Source organism: Gossypium hirsutum, chromosome A07, assembly GCF_007990345.1.
Source record: "Gossypium hirsutum isolate 1008001.06 chromosome A07, Gossypium_hirsutum_v2.1, whole genome shotgun sequence".
NCBI lineage: Eukaryota > Viridiplantae > Streptophyta > Magnoliopsida > Malvales > Malvaceae > Gossypium > Gossypium hirsutum.
This window is the reverse complement of record NC_053430.1, coordinates 27,611,318-27,627,417: the sequence shown is the minus strand read 5'-3', so window position 1 is coordinate 27,627,417 and position 16,100 is coordinate 27,611,318. Positions and strand designations below refer to the sequence as shown.

Below are 16,100 nucleotides of genomic sequence, written 5' to 3'. Positions count from 1 at the left end.
TTATTGGTATTGAAAAATGTGGTTTAAGAATCCCAATTTTATAAATTGAGTTCATTGATATCAAATATGAATATTTACGTAGGTAATATAAAAATATATCGAAGACTGGTCGAGTAATTTTTTCAATTAAATAGTTAATTAAAGCTTAGGGACTAAATCATAAAAGTCTAATCGCTATAGAATTTTAATTAACAAAAGGCTTAGGAATTGAAATAGAAATTAACTACAGGTCCAAAATGGTAAATAAACCATTTTAGAATATGAGATAGTGCTTAATGATGGCATAATTCACTTAGACTTGATTATGATTAATTTATGCTTAATTAAATCTTAATTAGTTAATTAAGCAAGGTTAATTAAACTAAATTAAAGCTAAACTAGGTATAAATAGTTGCTACAGTGGAAGATTGTCATATTCCATATTGTGCCACCGTCCAAAAGAAAGAAAAACTTAAAGAGAAACACTTTCATTCATTCCAACATTCAAACAAATATTATTCAAGGTATGTAATTTTTATAGATTTGAGTTCATGGGAGCTTGATTTAGCTATAACCCATGTATCAATTTAATAAATTATTAAAATTTTAGAAAGCTTCCATTGTTGATTTATTGATTGATAGAATTTAAGCTTAGATTATGAAAATGATTAGATGTAAAATTAATTTAGTTTGTTTGTTAACTTTGTTACATTAAGGACTAAGAATAAATATAAAACTTATCATGAAATTATGTTAGAAATAGAAAACATAAAGTCTCTAATGAGAATATATGAAGTTGGATTTCAATCGGAAGCTATGGATTGAAAGTTATGCCTATCCCGAGTTTAGGGTCTAAATTAAATAAAATGTAAAATATGAAAGAAAATAAAAAAAATAGAATTTATAACATCATACATATCAAGATATTTTGTAAAAATGTTGGTATTGATTTATTATATAAAATAATTGTATAGATCAAAGTGGAGCTAGTAGAGAAAAAACTAAAATTGCATACTAATCCTTAATTAATTCACTCGTTTTGTGATTTGAATAGGTAAATTAATATGAAATTTACTAACTCATCTTGTGTAATATGTGTTTATATTTTATTTAATATACATATAAAATGTGTTTTGACAGAATTTATTTAAGATTTACTTTTTCTTTCATTATTTCAAAAATAATATTATATCGTTATTAATAACTTTATATTTTCACAATTTCATATTTTCTTAGTATTAAAAAAACCAAAAAGAAAATGAGAATAAAGAAAAGTCCGCATTTTATTATTAATAATAGTGATATTTACAATGTTTTTTTTTTAATTTATATTTATAAATATAAAAATAAAAATAAAATATAATTCTACTTGATTATATTCCAAAAGTAACTTCAATTAAAATCACAAGTAATCCACAGTGGTTCGTCAAATTCACCGGTAAGTTCAACCCCAGCATCATTTCCTAGACACAAACGCCTCATATCCAGCTCACCCCCAAAATGCCACGTTGGCGTCCCATTTTCATATCCATCACACGTCAGCCTCCTCAATCCACTCCCGTCCAACCTCATCACATACAAATCTCCGTACGGCTGGAACTGGTTTGGAAACGAAACCGGCTCAGCCATCACGCCACCTATGTTAGCTGCGAACACCAGCCACTCCCCATTCGGGCTAAAACACACGTGGTTGATCCTCTCTATGTCCACGTCATTCGATCCCTTCGGTCCCGCCGCGTAAATTCTCCTAAGATCAGAGCCGTCGGGTTTAATCACGTAAATGCTGAAGGCATCCACGTTATTCGGATTATGCATGTTGGATGAAAAGGCTATGAGATCCCCGTTAGGAGACCAGCAGGGCATCGTATCAATCCAAGGGCCATCAGTTAACTTACGTATACCGTCATTGAATTCGCCGTCAACCGCATCAAGTATGTACAAATTCTTATGTCCAGAACGGCCTGAGCGGAACACGAGGGACTTCCCATCGGGAGAGCAGGACGGGAAGGCGTTATTCCCTGTATCTTCTCGCGTGAGAATCTTTACATCGCACGGGATCTCTTGAAGATCACTGTTGAGATATGAAGGCTCAAATGTGACTCGTGCGATCTGGACAGTCGTTTTAGTTGACTCGAATATTGGACCCAAGGAAGAGTAAATCACGTATTTTTCCGTTGGGCTCCAGGAGTTGCAAAATGCCACACGGCCCTTGATCAAGGTCCATCGTTTTGAGCCGTCCGATTTTACAACTTTAATGCCTCCATTTTCATCCAAAGCGGGGTTCAAGGCTAGGAAACTACCGTCGGGACTGAAAGAAGGAAATGACCCGTTGATTCGCAGCATGCCTAGATCTTTGATGGGAGACGCAACTGGCTCCAGATGTGGAACCCTCGACTCACCCTCAATTGACTTACCGCTGAACCTGTGGTACCCGAGGGACTCGGAGTCGGAAGAGACGAATGGGTTATAATGATGAAAAGCTGGGTTCAGCAACTCCGTCACTGGGTGAAAAACTTTCCTCTCGAGGTCGAAAATCTCGATATGTCTGTAACACTTGCCGCGTCGCCGAGTTGCGACTGCGATTCGTTTTCCGTCGTTGAAGGCTGCCGGACTGAAGCAGTGGAGACCAGGAGGAGTGATGCGGAGAGGAAGGACTGGGAATTCAGAAAATTCAAGAGGATTTTCTGGAAATTGTACCCGGAAAATGCTCCACCAGCCATCGTCAGTTTGGCGGTGAAAGAAAATGGTTGAGTCACCAGACCAAGTGGGCCAACCGCCTCTCTTGCAAACAACCAAACGATTATTCGGATCGGACGTTGGGAAAACAACGATATCCGTTTTCAGCTCGTGAAAATCACCTTCCCAGGGACGAGAACCATACGATGCAATGGCTACAAATGTTCCAGATTTTGAAATTGCAGGGCTATAGTCAACAACCCCGTAGGGAGACAGTCGTATAATTTTCCTTTTACCATGGAGCTCGGTTGAATAAAGAGCGGACCAGCTCTGGAAAGGTTTATCAGGTTGTTCATGAGCTGAAATGAAGTAAAGATGGTGGCTTTTGATGATGGGTCGATCGTGGAAGAGGCTGTCGGGAACAGATGGAAGCTGCTCGGGCTTGGATAGGCCCCGGCGGGTGAGGTAAATCCGGGGGCAACCCGACCGTTCAGAGATAAAAACGATGGACTGTTCTTCGTCTGCAAATTGAGCGTTGTAGTTGATGGAAATACCGTCAGTGAGGCGGTGTTCGGAGTTCGAACCTGTGATGGGAGTTTGATTAAGATTGACGGTGAAGATGTCGAAGCCGTACTGTGACCTTCCAACGGATGTGAAGACGACGATGCCTTTAGGATCCATTGAACTAGGCATGGTAGGAGTCAGTGTGTCTAAATTTACAGCTTTAAATAAGCGGCGACTACCTAAGAGTGAAGTGAATGGATGAGAGGAAAGGTAGACAGGTCGTCGGTTGTTTACCTGCTTGCGTAGGAGATGACGCAAATTTGCTTGTCTTATCATCTTCATTCTTGAAATTATGAATTTTTAAATCCAAAATTTATCCCTTGTTGTCTTTAATATAAAAAATTATCTGTCAAACGTCAGGATTGGCTACTGAAATATAAACGCCTAAACCTCCACTAGTTTTTAGATGCCACAACACTCTACTTTTCCACTGGTAAGAAAACAGCTGTTCATAGCAGAGCAGGAGTAACAACGAGGAGCAGAGAACGAAATGACAAATTCTGATACATATTCAAAGAAGAAAGGCATTTGAATCCCGAACATAACAATTCAACACAAAATTGTTGCTTTTAGTTATGCAACATCATACTGGGGGGGACACCACTAATTTTTAGATGTCACGGCTCTCTACTTTTCCACTAGAAAAAAAACAGAAGACTATTAGAACGAAATGACAAATTCTGATACATATTCAAAGAAGAAAGGCATTTGAATCCCGAACATAACAATTCAACACAAAATTGTTGTTTTTAGTTATACAACATCATATTGGGGGGGGGGGGGACACCACTAATTTTTAGATGTCACGGCTCTCTACTTTTCCACTAGAAAAAAACAGAAGACTATTAGAACGAAATGACAAATTCTGATACATATTCAAAGAAGAAAGGCATTTGAATCCCGAACATGATATAATTCAATACAAAATTGTTGTTTTTAGTTATACAATGTCAGATGAGAGGGAAAAAGCCATGCAACTTAGCGACCACCGACATGTCTGGCTATTAATAAATGGTTTTCTGGAGAGATGCTTGATGGAACATACTTAACAAGCCGAGTTCGGAGTCCATGTTCCTTGAGCCACATTAACCTTCCCATATCAATTATCTTCTTGCACATGAAACCTAGCTTTGCCCTCTCAATGGCTTTCATATTCTTTGCAATGGCTTCCACTCCATTTGCATCCCCATTACATTCTTCCCCCTCACTGTCACAAGAAAATGAATCTGCTTTTAGAAGGAAATTGCGAGAAAATGCTCAAAATGGAATGCCACTTTTCTTAGCATCCTCAATGTTATAAAGGTATGGCCATAAGGGAAAAAAAGAAGAAGCTATATTACATTGATTCTGGATGCAATTTGATATCAATAACGTCAGAAAGATCTGAACCATGATCAGCATCGACTGCCCAACTGGTAAACCACGTAATTGCATGGAATTCTTCTTTGCTAATACCCAAACTAGTTAAGTATTTTTTATCTGTAGAGCCAAGCACGTTATACGATTGGTTTACGAGGAAAAGATATCGTGAATTTTTATATAGATGTTATAGAGGCAGAAAGTTGGATTACTTATGTAGTGTTTCCATTGGCAAAGGTGATGGCAGCATGTTGCTATTGCAAGACCTCTCAAGTAACAATTAACTCCACATTGTTCAGCATTCCTTTCATTTGCCAGGCAGCATCTAAGTGTCAAATCTGTAGTGAAAAGTTTCAACATAGTGGGAGACAGTAGAGAATGCTTTTCACCGCTCTAGTATTTCGTTGGATCAATTATAACAATCATTGTGAAAATGCAGGTATAATAACTTACCTGTTGCTGGGCCACAGAGATGTTTACCAATAGCTATATAAGGAAGTCCTTGCAATGACTCAACAGCATTCAAGTTCAGATCCTCAACTGCGAAAGTAAAAGTTCATGATATGATGAAAAAAAGAAGGGTAGGGAAGTTACGCATGCTTAAAAGAACATGCTTGCCATTTACCCTTTTTCACAAGTGAATTTGCAAATGATAGGTCTCAAAGTGAAATAGAAAATGCATCTCACAATTTTTAATGAGGGGAAGCCATACAAAACTTGAGCATTCTAATCTCTACAAACATAACGCATCATAGAACTCGGCAAGATGTTCAGAATAAAACTAAGAAAGAAAGCATTGGAGAATGAGGACTCTATGGAGAAGTTAAAAAAAAAGTATCTGCAAAAATAAAGTTCTGAAAAACCTTACTGTCAATTCTCAAACGTTCTAATATCAAGCTCTCTTTTTGTCGCAAAGATCGATCAGCCTAGAAATAGCATTGGCATATTGAAACCAACAAAGGCAAAAGAAAAAATCAATGAAGGTTCAAAGAGCATAGAAACACATCCAAAATAGATGGCATGAACCTAGAGTAAATAAAATCTTTGCAAATACTACAAACTTAATCTCAATTCAATTAACCTTTAGTTTGTAGGCCTTTCTCTCAACTAGAAATACCCTTCTAATACCATAGCAATCTGCAAGCATTTGTGTCAAGTACCCTCTCCCTGCTCCAAATTCAACCACTGCTGGAACACCGTTGCTATTTTCAGCTCGCTCCACAAGTTCACACTTTTCCTTGCCATCAATCCTTTCCAAAACCCCAAACTCTTCCAAGTTCCCAAGCATTGACGCCTGTTGTGCAACATGCTTCTCCTGAAATGGCACATTCCTGTTACAAATCAACTCAAGTTAAAAAGCAAACCGACTCCCGCAAAAAACAACCCCAGCAATTCAATTTAAAATACCTCTCTACTTCTCCCTTAATCCATACGCCACAAGCTTCAGGTATCTTATAGGAGTCTTTAATATCATTACAATTTGAGCATGAACTGACTCAATCTTTCTAATCATCTCAAAGAACTCGGATGTGTTCAAGCTATAAACAGCATTTCTCTTCATTTCAGAGGTTACAATATCAAAACACCCAGAAGTGGGAATTCCAGTTTCCGGTTCTTCTTGTTCGTCTTCTTTGCCTGCATTAACACCCTTTTGGTAAAAAGGTTGGGTGCTCAAGGATTGAACTTGTTTGACTAAGGGGCATCTCCTTAGATGGCTTCCCAGGTTTTCCTGAAGCACAGAACTTCAAAATAAAGCCAAAATGAAATATTAATTTTTTTATTGTTTCTGGTGGATAAGTAAAAAGGATTGAGAGAAAGGGTATTACTGGGAAGGATCAATCGGACATGGGATCCACTGGTTATTGGTCCTCGGAGTGTGATTGCCACAAAACCTTGAAACAGTTTGATTATTAGAGAAAAAAAAAACCGAAAAGAACTCCGGAGATAGGAGGAAAGAAAAGACAAGAAAGGAGAAGAGCGATAGGGAGATCGAACTAACAAGGAATTTTGGAGAGGGGAGTTTGCACAGAATCTGCTCTTTTTGGGAACCCAGAATTTGCAGCGATTTTCCATCACCTTAGTCTTCATTTCACCAGAGACCGCTTTGGCTTTGATCGGTACAACCAGAGCTTTGTTTTTCCGTTATGTTTTTCTTTTCCATTTTAGTAAATACTAATTAGGGTAAATTCAATTAAGGGGCGATCAAGTGGAAGTCACGTTGTACTCTGTAGGATTAGAACACAGGTTCAAGTTTGAGAAATCACATTGGGTAATTTCGAACTTTGGATGTGCGTCGAAAAATAGATATCTAAATACCGAAAATATATTCAACTACAATATTCTTTAAAAAAATCTAAAAATTCAATTTATTTTCTGGAATTATAAAAAAATTATTCAAAAATTTTAATTTTTTTAAAAAATTCATAAAATTTTAAACAATATCGAAAATTCCAAAAGCAACCAAAAATTGATACTTTTAAAAATCATGAATTTTTAAACTATAAAATGCAAACATTTATTTAAAAACTATAAAAGGAATTCTTAAAATTTTGAAAATTCAAAAAAAGAATAAAAGAAAAAAACTTTATAAAGATCTTAAATTTTGGATTTTGGACAAAGATTGCTTGTTTTAGGTTATTATTTTTCAGAATTTTATGACTTTTTAAGAATTAGATTGGTTTTAGAATTTAAACGGATTTTTAACAACTTTTTTAATTTTATATATTTTTTACATTTTTATTTAAAAATTAATAATTAGAAAAAAAACCTTGATTTTTTAGATTTTTGGTTTCTTGGTTTTATATATTTTTATTTTATAAAAAATTTAAAATGTTTTAAAATGTTTTTAGTTCTCAAAAAGTATAATATTTGTTTTTTTAATATTAATCTGATTATATGTTATTATCATATCTACTTTTTTATATAATGTCTAGAACTACTCATAGCTTCTCTCCAACTCTTAAATAAGAGGATAATGCATTTTAACGTACTCAAACTCACATCTCCCTGCACTGACAACAATATCAATATCAATCGAGTTAATATACAATAGGCTAAAAGTATAATATTTGTTAAACTCTATAAAAAATGACAATGTGTGTATGGCATATCATCAAATGTTTTTTAAAAGACTTTATTCATGTTTTGGCCTCTAAATTATACTCATTTTTCAATATTAATATATATATTTCTTGTCTCATATTGACACCTCAACTTTGCGGATAAGATTTTCAATCTAAAATATCAAATGACCTTAAAAAAATAAAAACCCAATCAGATTACGCCACTGATTCTTCTATTATAAATATATACAATTTTTTATTAAATATACACATAAAATTAAATATATATATATAAATAAAAAATAAATATATAAAATTTTTGAAAATCCAAAAAATTTATGATTAAATATTTTTAATTGTTCATCTCAACACCGAAAAATTGAAACCCATTAATTCCATTAAATAATTAAATATTTTAAATAAAAATCCAAAAAATCATTGGTTGATCTTCTACTTCCTCTTCATTATAACATTACCATTATAATAAATACGAAAATGGAATAAGATCCTAATTAATTTTAAGAATAAGTCATTTTCTATAGTAAATTTAGGTACTGCCACATCATCAGGTAACATCACCTTAAATTTTTTTCGCTGTTGTTAATCTCGATGAAGTAAAAAAAAATGTTAACTGTTGTCGCCAAGTGGTTAGGCGACACCCAAAAAAAATTAGTATTTTGTAAATACAAAACGTAAATTATACAAATACAAAAAAAATTATGCTGGTGTCGCTTGACACATTTGCGACACCAATATTATTTTAAAAAAATGGTCTGACAAAAAAAAAGAGTTGAAAAAGCCAGGAGAAGGAGAAAAAGTTGTTTTGGTGCCACCTGGCACATTGGCGAAAGTATCAAAAAATCAGTGTTAAAGCTAGAGCCATGTGCTTCCCATTAGACATCTCGAAAAAGTCCTTGTCTAGAGAGTTTAACCCCATTAGCTACCATAATAATCAGTAGAGTAGATTGTTCTACTGGAATAGTTAACCTCCTAGCCACCCTGGAGTCCAGGAAGTTGTGTGTGCTTCAAGAGTCTACCAAAACAATCATCTGAACCTAGAATATGTAAGCTGAGACCATTGGAGAACATGTAAGGACAAAATCAATGAAGTAGGTTATGTGTCTTGATCATTGGTTCCAACTGCTTCTTGTAATCCTAGAACTCTTTAGTAGTTGGACTGTAAGACCCCGAAAATTTCTACAGTAAGATATTATCCTTAATACAGTAAAATAAGGAAATAAAGTGACAAGAAGAGGAAAATTGAGTTATGTCACTGGGAAGTATATTATGACATATTGATTCAAGAAAGGACTAAATTGTAAAAGTTAGAAAAGTTTTGTGGCCCAAGAGTAAATACTCAAAATTTTAGGGATTAAAGTGTAAATATGAAAAAGTTGAAGGACTAATAGTTAAAATATTTTAAAGGTGGAATGGTCTAGAAACCAAGGAAAATTGATGAATAAGGACCAATTTGAATAGGTAAAGAATTATGAGGGACTAAATTGCAATTTTACCAAATTAAGTGATGACTCAAGAATGAAATTTTAAAAGATCACAAAGGGCAAAATGGTCAATTGAAAGAGAGAGAAATCTAGAAAGTAATGATGATGTTGGTGATATTTTATAGTTATTTAATTAGATAATTGTTATTTATTTATATTATAATAAGATATTTATTATTATTTTATTATTTTATTTAGTATATATATATGTGTGTATGGAAAGAAAAAAAAAAAAGAGGGAACAACACCATCATTTTCATGCATCCCACGTTAGAAAGAAAAGAGAAGAGTAAAGTTTCATTTCTTTACAATTTAGTCCCTCAACCAAAAATTCACCCTTTTCACCTAAAAATCAAAAGAATTTTCATAGCTATCAAGAGAGAAAAATGTTAAGAAGACTAAGGGGAGTTGGAATATCAAGTTGGATTCAAGAAATAGAAGTTGGAGGAGAGAGAAAAATCAAGTTAAATATTAAAATCAATGGGACAAGGTAAGAATTTTAATATTTCAATATATTTTAAGTAGAGTTTCTCATGTAAAGTAATATCAAAAGCATGAAAATGATGTTAAGGTAGAGTTTTCTTATATAAGGATCCATGTTCTTGATATATTAGTGAAGGGAAATGAGAAAAAATAATGGAAAATATGGTAAAGAATGGAAATAAGAGTGTTATAAACTTGGTAGTCAATATGTTGCACTAAAGTAGTTTTGGACAGCAGCAATAGGCTCACTTTGAAAAATCACCAAAAATGGTAGAAATTGAATTAGAAGCTGAGTGAGATATGAAATTAAATCTTATTGAATCTGTTTTCATATAAAAGAAATAGAGAAAGTAAAGAAATTTTTTATTCTGAGATATTTATATTTTTGTGAGACTAGTTCAGAATGATTTCGAGATCCCCTATTCTAACTTGGAAAAATCATTAAAAATTATAGAAAAATAATTTTGTGACATAATTTATATGGATAAATTCCTTAATGAGTCTATTTTTATAAGAAACAAATGATAACATCATTTAAATTATGTTTAAAGAGATAATTAAACTTTAGTGAAGAGTGGTCAGAACTGTTGAATAGCAAAACAGGGGAGACTTTAATGAATGAACTATACTAATTGGCTAAACCAAAAATTCTAAAAATTTTATGGTAAGAATACATGTGAGTATAGTTTCAGGTAAAATTAACGGATCTTAATTTGGAGTTCTGTAGCTCAAGATATAAATAATTTAGTGACTATGACTCAAATAGACAGCTTTGAATATACATATAAGTATATAGTGAAATTATAGATAATGTTACTTATAAGCATATTATATAAATTAAAGATGTGGAATGGAGAGGAGGATGAGGAAAATATGTATGAATATTCAGCTAGCATAGCTAATTTGCATGTTTTAGGCTCAGGGACTAAATTGAATAAAAGTAAAACTTTATGGGTAAATTTGTAAAAAGATAGAAATGACCAATTTGCATGAAGTGGATTATTTTATTATTTAAAATTGTAAAATTGAATAAAATTATTAATTTAGTTCAAGATCGAGGAAAAACATGTTTTAATGATTAAATTGAAAAGTGTTGAAATTATTAAAAATTCTGATATTTTATAGAATACATGGGTTGTTATTAATTTGTATGAGAATAACGGCTGGAAATAAGGATTAAATTGCAAGAATTTTATTTTTAAATGCATGAAATATCGATATAATGAATTACCTGATTTATGTTTATGAAGAAATGGAAAGAGAATGATGTTTATCATGATATGTCAATATGTAATTATCTTTGATACGTTGATAAAAGGAAATTAAGTATATTGAGACGAGTAATAAATTCGAGTAAAACATGTCGAGAAAAATAAGTATGTTTAAAGGACAATATGATTGATTTTAATTGGTTCCAAATATGAACGTTAGATGAAATAAAATATCTAATAAATAAATCGGTAACTCCGGTAATACTCCGTAACTCTATTCCGGTAGCGAATTCGGGTTAGGGACGTTACATGGACTCTTAGTATCACCTTCACTATCTCGTAGAGCCTTGATTACCAGTTGGAATAATTGTGACTTGGCACATTTGTGGCCTGGTGTGTATTTGGAAGCACACTAGAAACAAAGTCCCTTTTTCCTCATATCATCCATTTCAACTTGGGATAAAGATTTTTGACAGGGGCTTTTTGACTCGCAAGATAAGTAAACTGTCTTCCAATTCCTGCTGCCCCACTTGACACTAGGCGACAATGGTTTAAACTATCCTATGCTACTACCTATAGCAACACTTTTTTTTTTTAATAGTTTCATCAATATGCCTTCCACTTATCTAGCCAATAAGTACCCCTCCACCAAGTTTCGAAGTTTAAATAACCTTAAATATTGACCAACCTCGAGTTTCAGGTTGCTGATAAAAATACTCAAGGCGTAGATCTCTGGCAGTTGTAGTTAACTCAATAAGCTTACTAAGCGATCATAGAAAAGATCCACAGAGCCTTGCTATTTAAGGGTAACTAACTCAAACATGGGATCTATGAAGGCGTTAGATTAAAATCTTCCATGTAATACTCAAGCATAAGTCTCCCAAGTTAGGTGATGCAAACCCCATTGTCTTTGCACAAAGAAGCGATGTCAATCCAAAGCCTTCCCATCTAAGTGAAAGATCACCATCTCACCTTAGCTAGGTCTCCCACATATTTAGCTTAAAAAAACTACTAAAGCCTAGCCCACCAACTCCTAAAGTCTACTCCATCAAAACGTGGACAATCTAACCTCAAAAGTTTGTTTGCTGGCTCAGTTCAAACTACTTGAGGAGATGTGTTCATATGTTCGAGAGTTTGACATAGGAGATAGAGCTAGATGCCCTTGAGGGATGGCCTCCCAAAATGCCTTTTCCCTTGTTTACCCTAGCTCCTATAGCACTAGTCGATGGTGACTGGCCAAAATACTATTCAAAGAGTGAATGAAGTTATGACCGAATATCACCTTTGATATTTTTATTAAAGCCCTTCAAACGCGAGTTGATCTTGGTGTCAATCTGAGAAACCTCCAGCTGCAACTAAGATAGCTCTTGTAGTATCTATCTCATTTCCTTTTGAAGTCTGGTGGTGACGCCTTCATTAGCCATGAGGAAAAAGTGGCTCGATACATTGTAACGAAAATAATAGAAAATTTGCAGAAGAAACAAAAAGAAAGAGAGTTGAGAGAATTAGAGAGTAAGAGACTGAGAATTCTGTCAATAAAATTGCTTAATCACCCTCTTTTCCCTAATTGTCAGAATAATGACTTCAAAACAACTTGGCACTTATTAGTCCAGGTGTTCTCCAAACCGCACTGTTTCACTTAAACGGTTACTGACCATCAAAATGAGTCGTTTTATACTGACCTATTTTTTTTTTTAAAAATGCACCTTATTCTTAAAATGAAAAAACTCAAGATGTAACATTTTTACAACAATTAAAATAAGTGAAAATAACATAATTATAAAGACACTTGTGATGCTCGACTGGTGCTTGATTGCTACTAAACTTTTCTTCTGTAACACATGGTGAGGTGACAGATCTTGATTGGACAATTTTTTTTCTTTTTACAACCAGCGTGGCATTAAGATTTGGGGTTAAATGGAATATGACACGTTAGTTTAAGTATCACAATCGATAAAAAAAAATTTAGGTATCTCTTTAGTAAAATGGATATAGATTAGGAGATAACTTTTTTAATTAAGCCTTCTTTAGAAAATTTAAAAACACAATTTATTTTTTTACATTGTAAAAATTACTTTTAAGAATTATTTTTAAGAATTTTTTAAAATTTGATGAAAAATTCATAAAATTTTAAAATATATATCAAAAACTCCGAAAGAAACAAAAAATTGATAATTTCTAAAATCGTCAGTTTTTAAATTATAAAATGCAAACATTTATTTAAAAATTATAAAAAATTAAAGAAATCCTTAAAATGATCAAAATGTCAAAAAAAAATATAAAAAAATAAAATTTTATAAAACACTAAAAAGATATTAAAATTTGGTATTGGACAAAGATAACTTGGGTATGGGTTATTTAAGATTTTTTTTTAATTTTATGATTTAAAAAAAAGACTATTTTTAGAAATTTAAGGGAGTTTTTTTTAAAAAAATTACATTTTTATAATTTAATAATTTTAAAAACTTGAATTTTCATATTCTTTTAGGATTCTTGGTTTTTCTTTTCGTAAATTTATAAAGTTTTAAAAAATTTTAAAGGTGTTCAAAATTATAATTTAAAAAAAAGTATAATATTTATGAAACTCAATAAAAAATAAAATAAAATGTATCAGAAATTAAGTCATATAAAATTCTTTGACAAAGTTAATGGAAAACAATTGGCCTTAGGATTGAAAATAATTATTTCAAAAAGTCGAATAACTAGAAATGATAATAGAAGACTAAATATACCAAAAATACAGACTACAAAGACTTCTTACTATTATTATTATAAAATTTAACCTTTAATAATTAACTTTTAATTTTTCATAAAGTATAAAAATTAAATTTGAATAAATTAAAGTAAATAAATTATTTTTTATTAAATAAAGGGAGTTTTCTAATTATGATATATATTTGAATTATTTGGAAAAGATCTCTTCAATTCTTTTCGATTTTGAAAATGAGCAAATTAATTTTTCTAAAAGATGGAACAATTTAATCCCTATTAATTTTGAAAGCAAGCAATTAAATAGAATTAATTTGTTAAATCAGGATTACATTAATAAAATGTATAAATTTTGATGGTTAAATTTATTATTATATCAATTAAAGTTATGTACAATTGATAGAAAATATTGAGAATCGAAACTAATTATCTTTAATTATTTTAGTTTTGAATATGGTAAAGATTAAATTATTTTAAATTTTGTTGTGTGGAATCAATTTTACTCAATATCAAGCATTATATGTAAGTTTTCTTACCGAATTTTTTTCCTTCACTTGGGGTTGGGTGGCGTCACATGATAAATTGAGTCAATTAGTAGTCCACGAAAAGCCCAAAACCATAAAAAGAGCAGGGGCAACTACGTACTTTCAATCTCACATCCCAACCCTCTAACAAAACCCTAATCCCACATTTCACATCCTTAGTTATCTCCCATTTTGAAACCCTAGCCGACCCCCGCCCCAATTCTCTGCATCGTCACCTCCACATCAAGATGCAGATCTTCGTCAAAACCCTAACGGGGAAGACCATAACCTTAGAGGTTGAATCCTCCGATACAATCGACAACGTCAAGGCCAAGATCCAAGACAAGGAGGGCATCCCACCCGACCAACAGCGCCTTATCTTCGCCGGGAAGCAGCTCGAAGACGGCCGCACCTTAGCCGACTACAACATCCAGAAGGAATCCACTCTCCACCTCGTCCTCCGTCTCAGGGGTGGCGCCAAGAAGAGGAAGAAGAAGACCTACACCAAGCCCAAGAAGATGAAGCACAAGAAGAAGAAGGTCAAGCTCGCAGTGCTCCAGTTCTACAAGGTGGATGAGTCCGGGAAGGTTCAGAGGCTGAGGAAAGAGTGTCCTAATGCGGAGTGTGGGGCCGGGACTTTCATGGCCAATCATTTTGATAGGCACTATTGTGGTAAGTGTGGGCTCACTTACGTTTACCAGAAGGCTGGTGGAGACTGAGCAGCGTCCGATTCCACCTTCAGTAAAAAAAAAAAAACTGAAATCAATAGTTTATTTTTATCAGTATGAGTAGCATTAATATTCGATAATATTTGGATCTTTTTATATATTTCTAATGTTATGATACTTTGGATATGATTTTCGACTTCTGCTTACCAATTTGAATTGAATTATGGGTTTTTCTACTTGTTTTTGTTTGACTGATGACCTTTGTATATGCTTTATTTATGTTATTTTGGGCTCGGTGGATTGGTGAATTTGGATATTTCCAAGCACCGTGAATCATTTTATCTATATCTCCTACCTTTGTTGGGTATTATTTGAATGTTTAACGATGGTAAAGTGTAACGATTGCACTAGAATGCTTGCTATTTCTGACCAAAGCTGTTGTTTGCTATACGTGCCATGTATGTTATGGGGTTTGGCCGCATTATGATATTGAGGGGGGTGGAACCCTGAGCAATATACTAAGTAGATGGTCGAGTTGCACAAGTCTTGTATGTTGAAAATGAAGTCAGAGAAAAACAAGTACTTATTGTCTGTTGCCTAGGGCCAGAATACCAATGGAATTATGGAACACCAATGGGGTTTAGTCAAAGAAAATACTTATTGTCTGTTGCCCGAGTCTTTTTACTGGCTTGTTACTTTGCTCTCTCAATTCCATACCATTATAGAGTTTGTTTTCATTAGGCTTATCGAAAGAAATATTTCAAGCTAGAACTTGTGATTATGTCTTTTGGTGAATGTGAAGCATCAATTGCTTTGGTGGAGGATATGGAAACAGTAGATAAATGGGTACCTTCTGGTGTTATTTATGAAATGTTTTACCTGTAGGAAAATCAGACCTTAAAGAGTATTTCTTTTGTCTGTTTATGATGAGTATGAAGAGTGGGAAAATGGATGGAGTTGAAGTTTTCCTAAACATTCTAGTTTATCATCATCCTGAGTTCCAACTTTCACCACTATCGGATTGGAGTTCAAAGGCTTTAAGCACATCCAAATCAGATTGCTCTAATGTTACTATTATGTTTTTTCATGCCCAGCTTATTCTTCAATAAGCTTAAACGGGCCTTTTTTGTTAGGATGAGCATTCGGTTAACTAAATTGATTATAATATAAAATAATCGAATTGGACCATAATTGACTTAACCCAATTGGCTTAACATGACTTATGGCTTGGTTAGTAATGCTTAAAAAAACACTTTTAGCTTGAAAAACACTTATGAAGAAAAGTTGTGTTAAACAAATAGTTTTTAGTTGAATTTTTTAGCTTTTTAAAAGTGTTTACACTTCGAAAAAGAGAAGTTAAAAT

At 33.1% G+C, this 16,100-nt stretch overlaps 2 protein-coding genes and 1 pseudogene across 2 annotated transcripts; 1 reads left to right on the top strand and 2 right to left on the bottom strand.

The window, feature by feature from the left end:
* Window positions 1-1,244: 1,244 nt before the first annotated feature.
* On the bottom strand, window positions 1,245-3,639 carry LOC107953029 (uncharacterized). The gene has a single exon (XM_016888256.2). The coding sequence runs from the start codon at window positions 3,499-3,501 to the stop codon at window positions 1,372-1,374; it is 2,130 nt and encodes a 709-aa protein (XP_016743745.2). The 5' UTR covers window positions 3,502-3,639; the 3' UTR covers window positions 1,245-1,371.
* Window positions 3,640-4,111: 472 nt separating this feature from the next.
* LOC107953030 (tRNA:m(4)X modification enzyme TRM13 homolog) lies at window positions 4,112-6,852 on the bottom strand (annotated as a pseudogene).
* Window positions 6,853-14,116: 7,264 nt separating this feature from the next.
* Window positions 14,117-14,973, top strand: LOC107953031 (ubiquitin-40S ribosomal protein S27a). Its single transcript, XM_016888257.2, has one exon. The coding sequence runs from the start codon at window positions 14,318-14,320 to the stop codon at window positions 14,786-14,788; it is 471 nt and encodes a 156-aa protein (XP_016743746.2). The 5' UTR covers window positions 14,117-14,317; the 3' UTR covers window positions 14,789-14,973.
* Window positions 14,974-16,100: the final 1,127 nt, after the last annotated feature.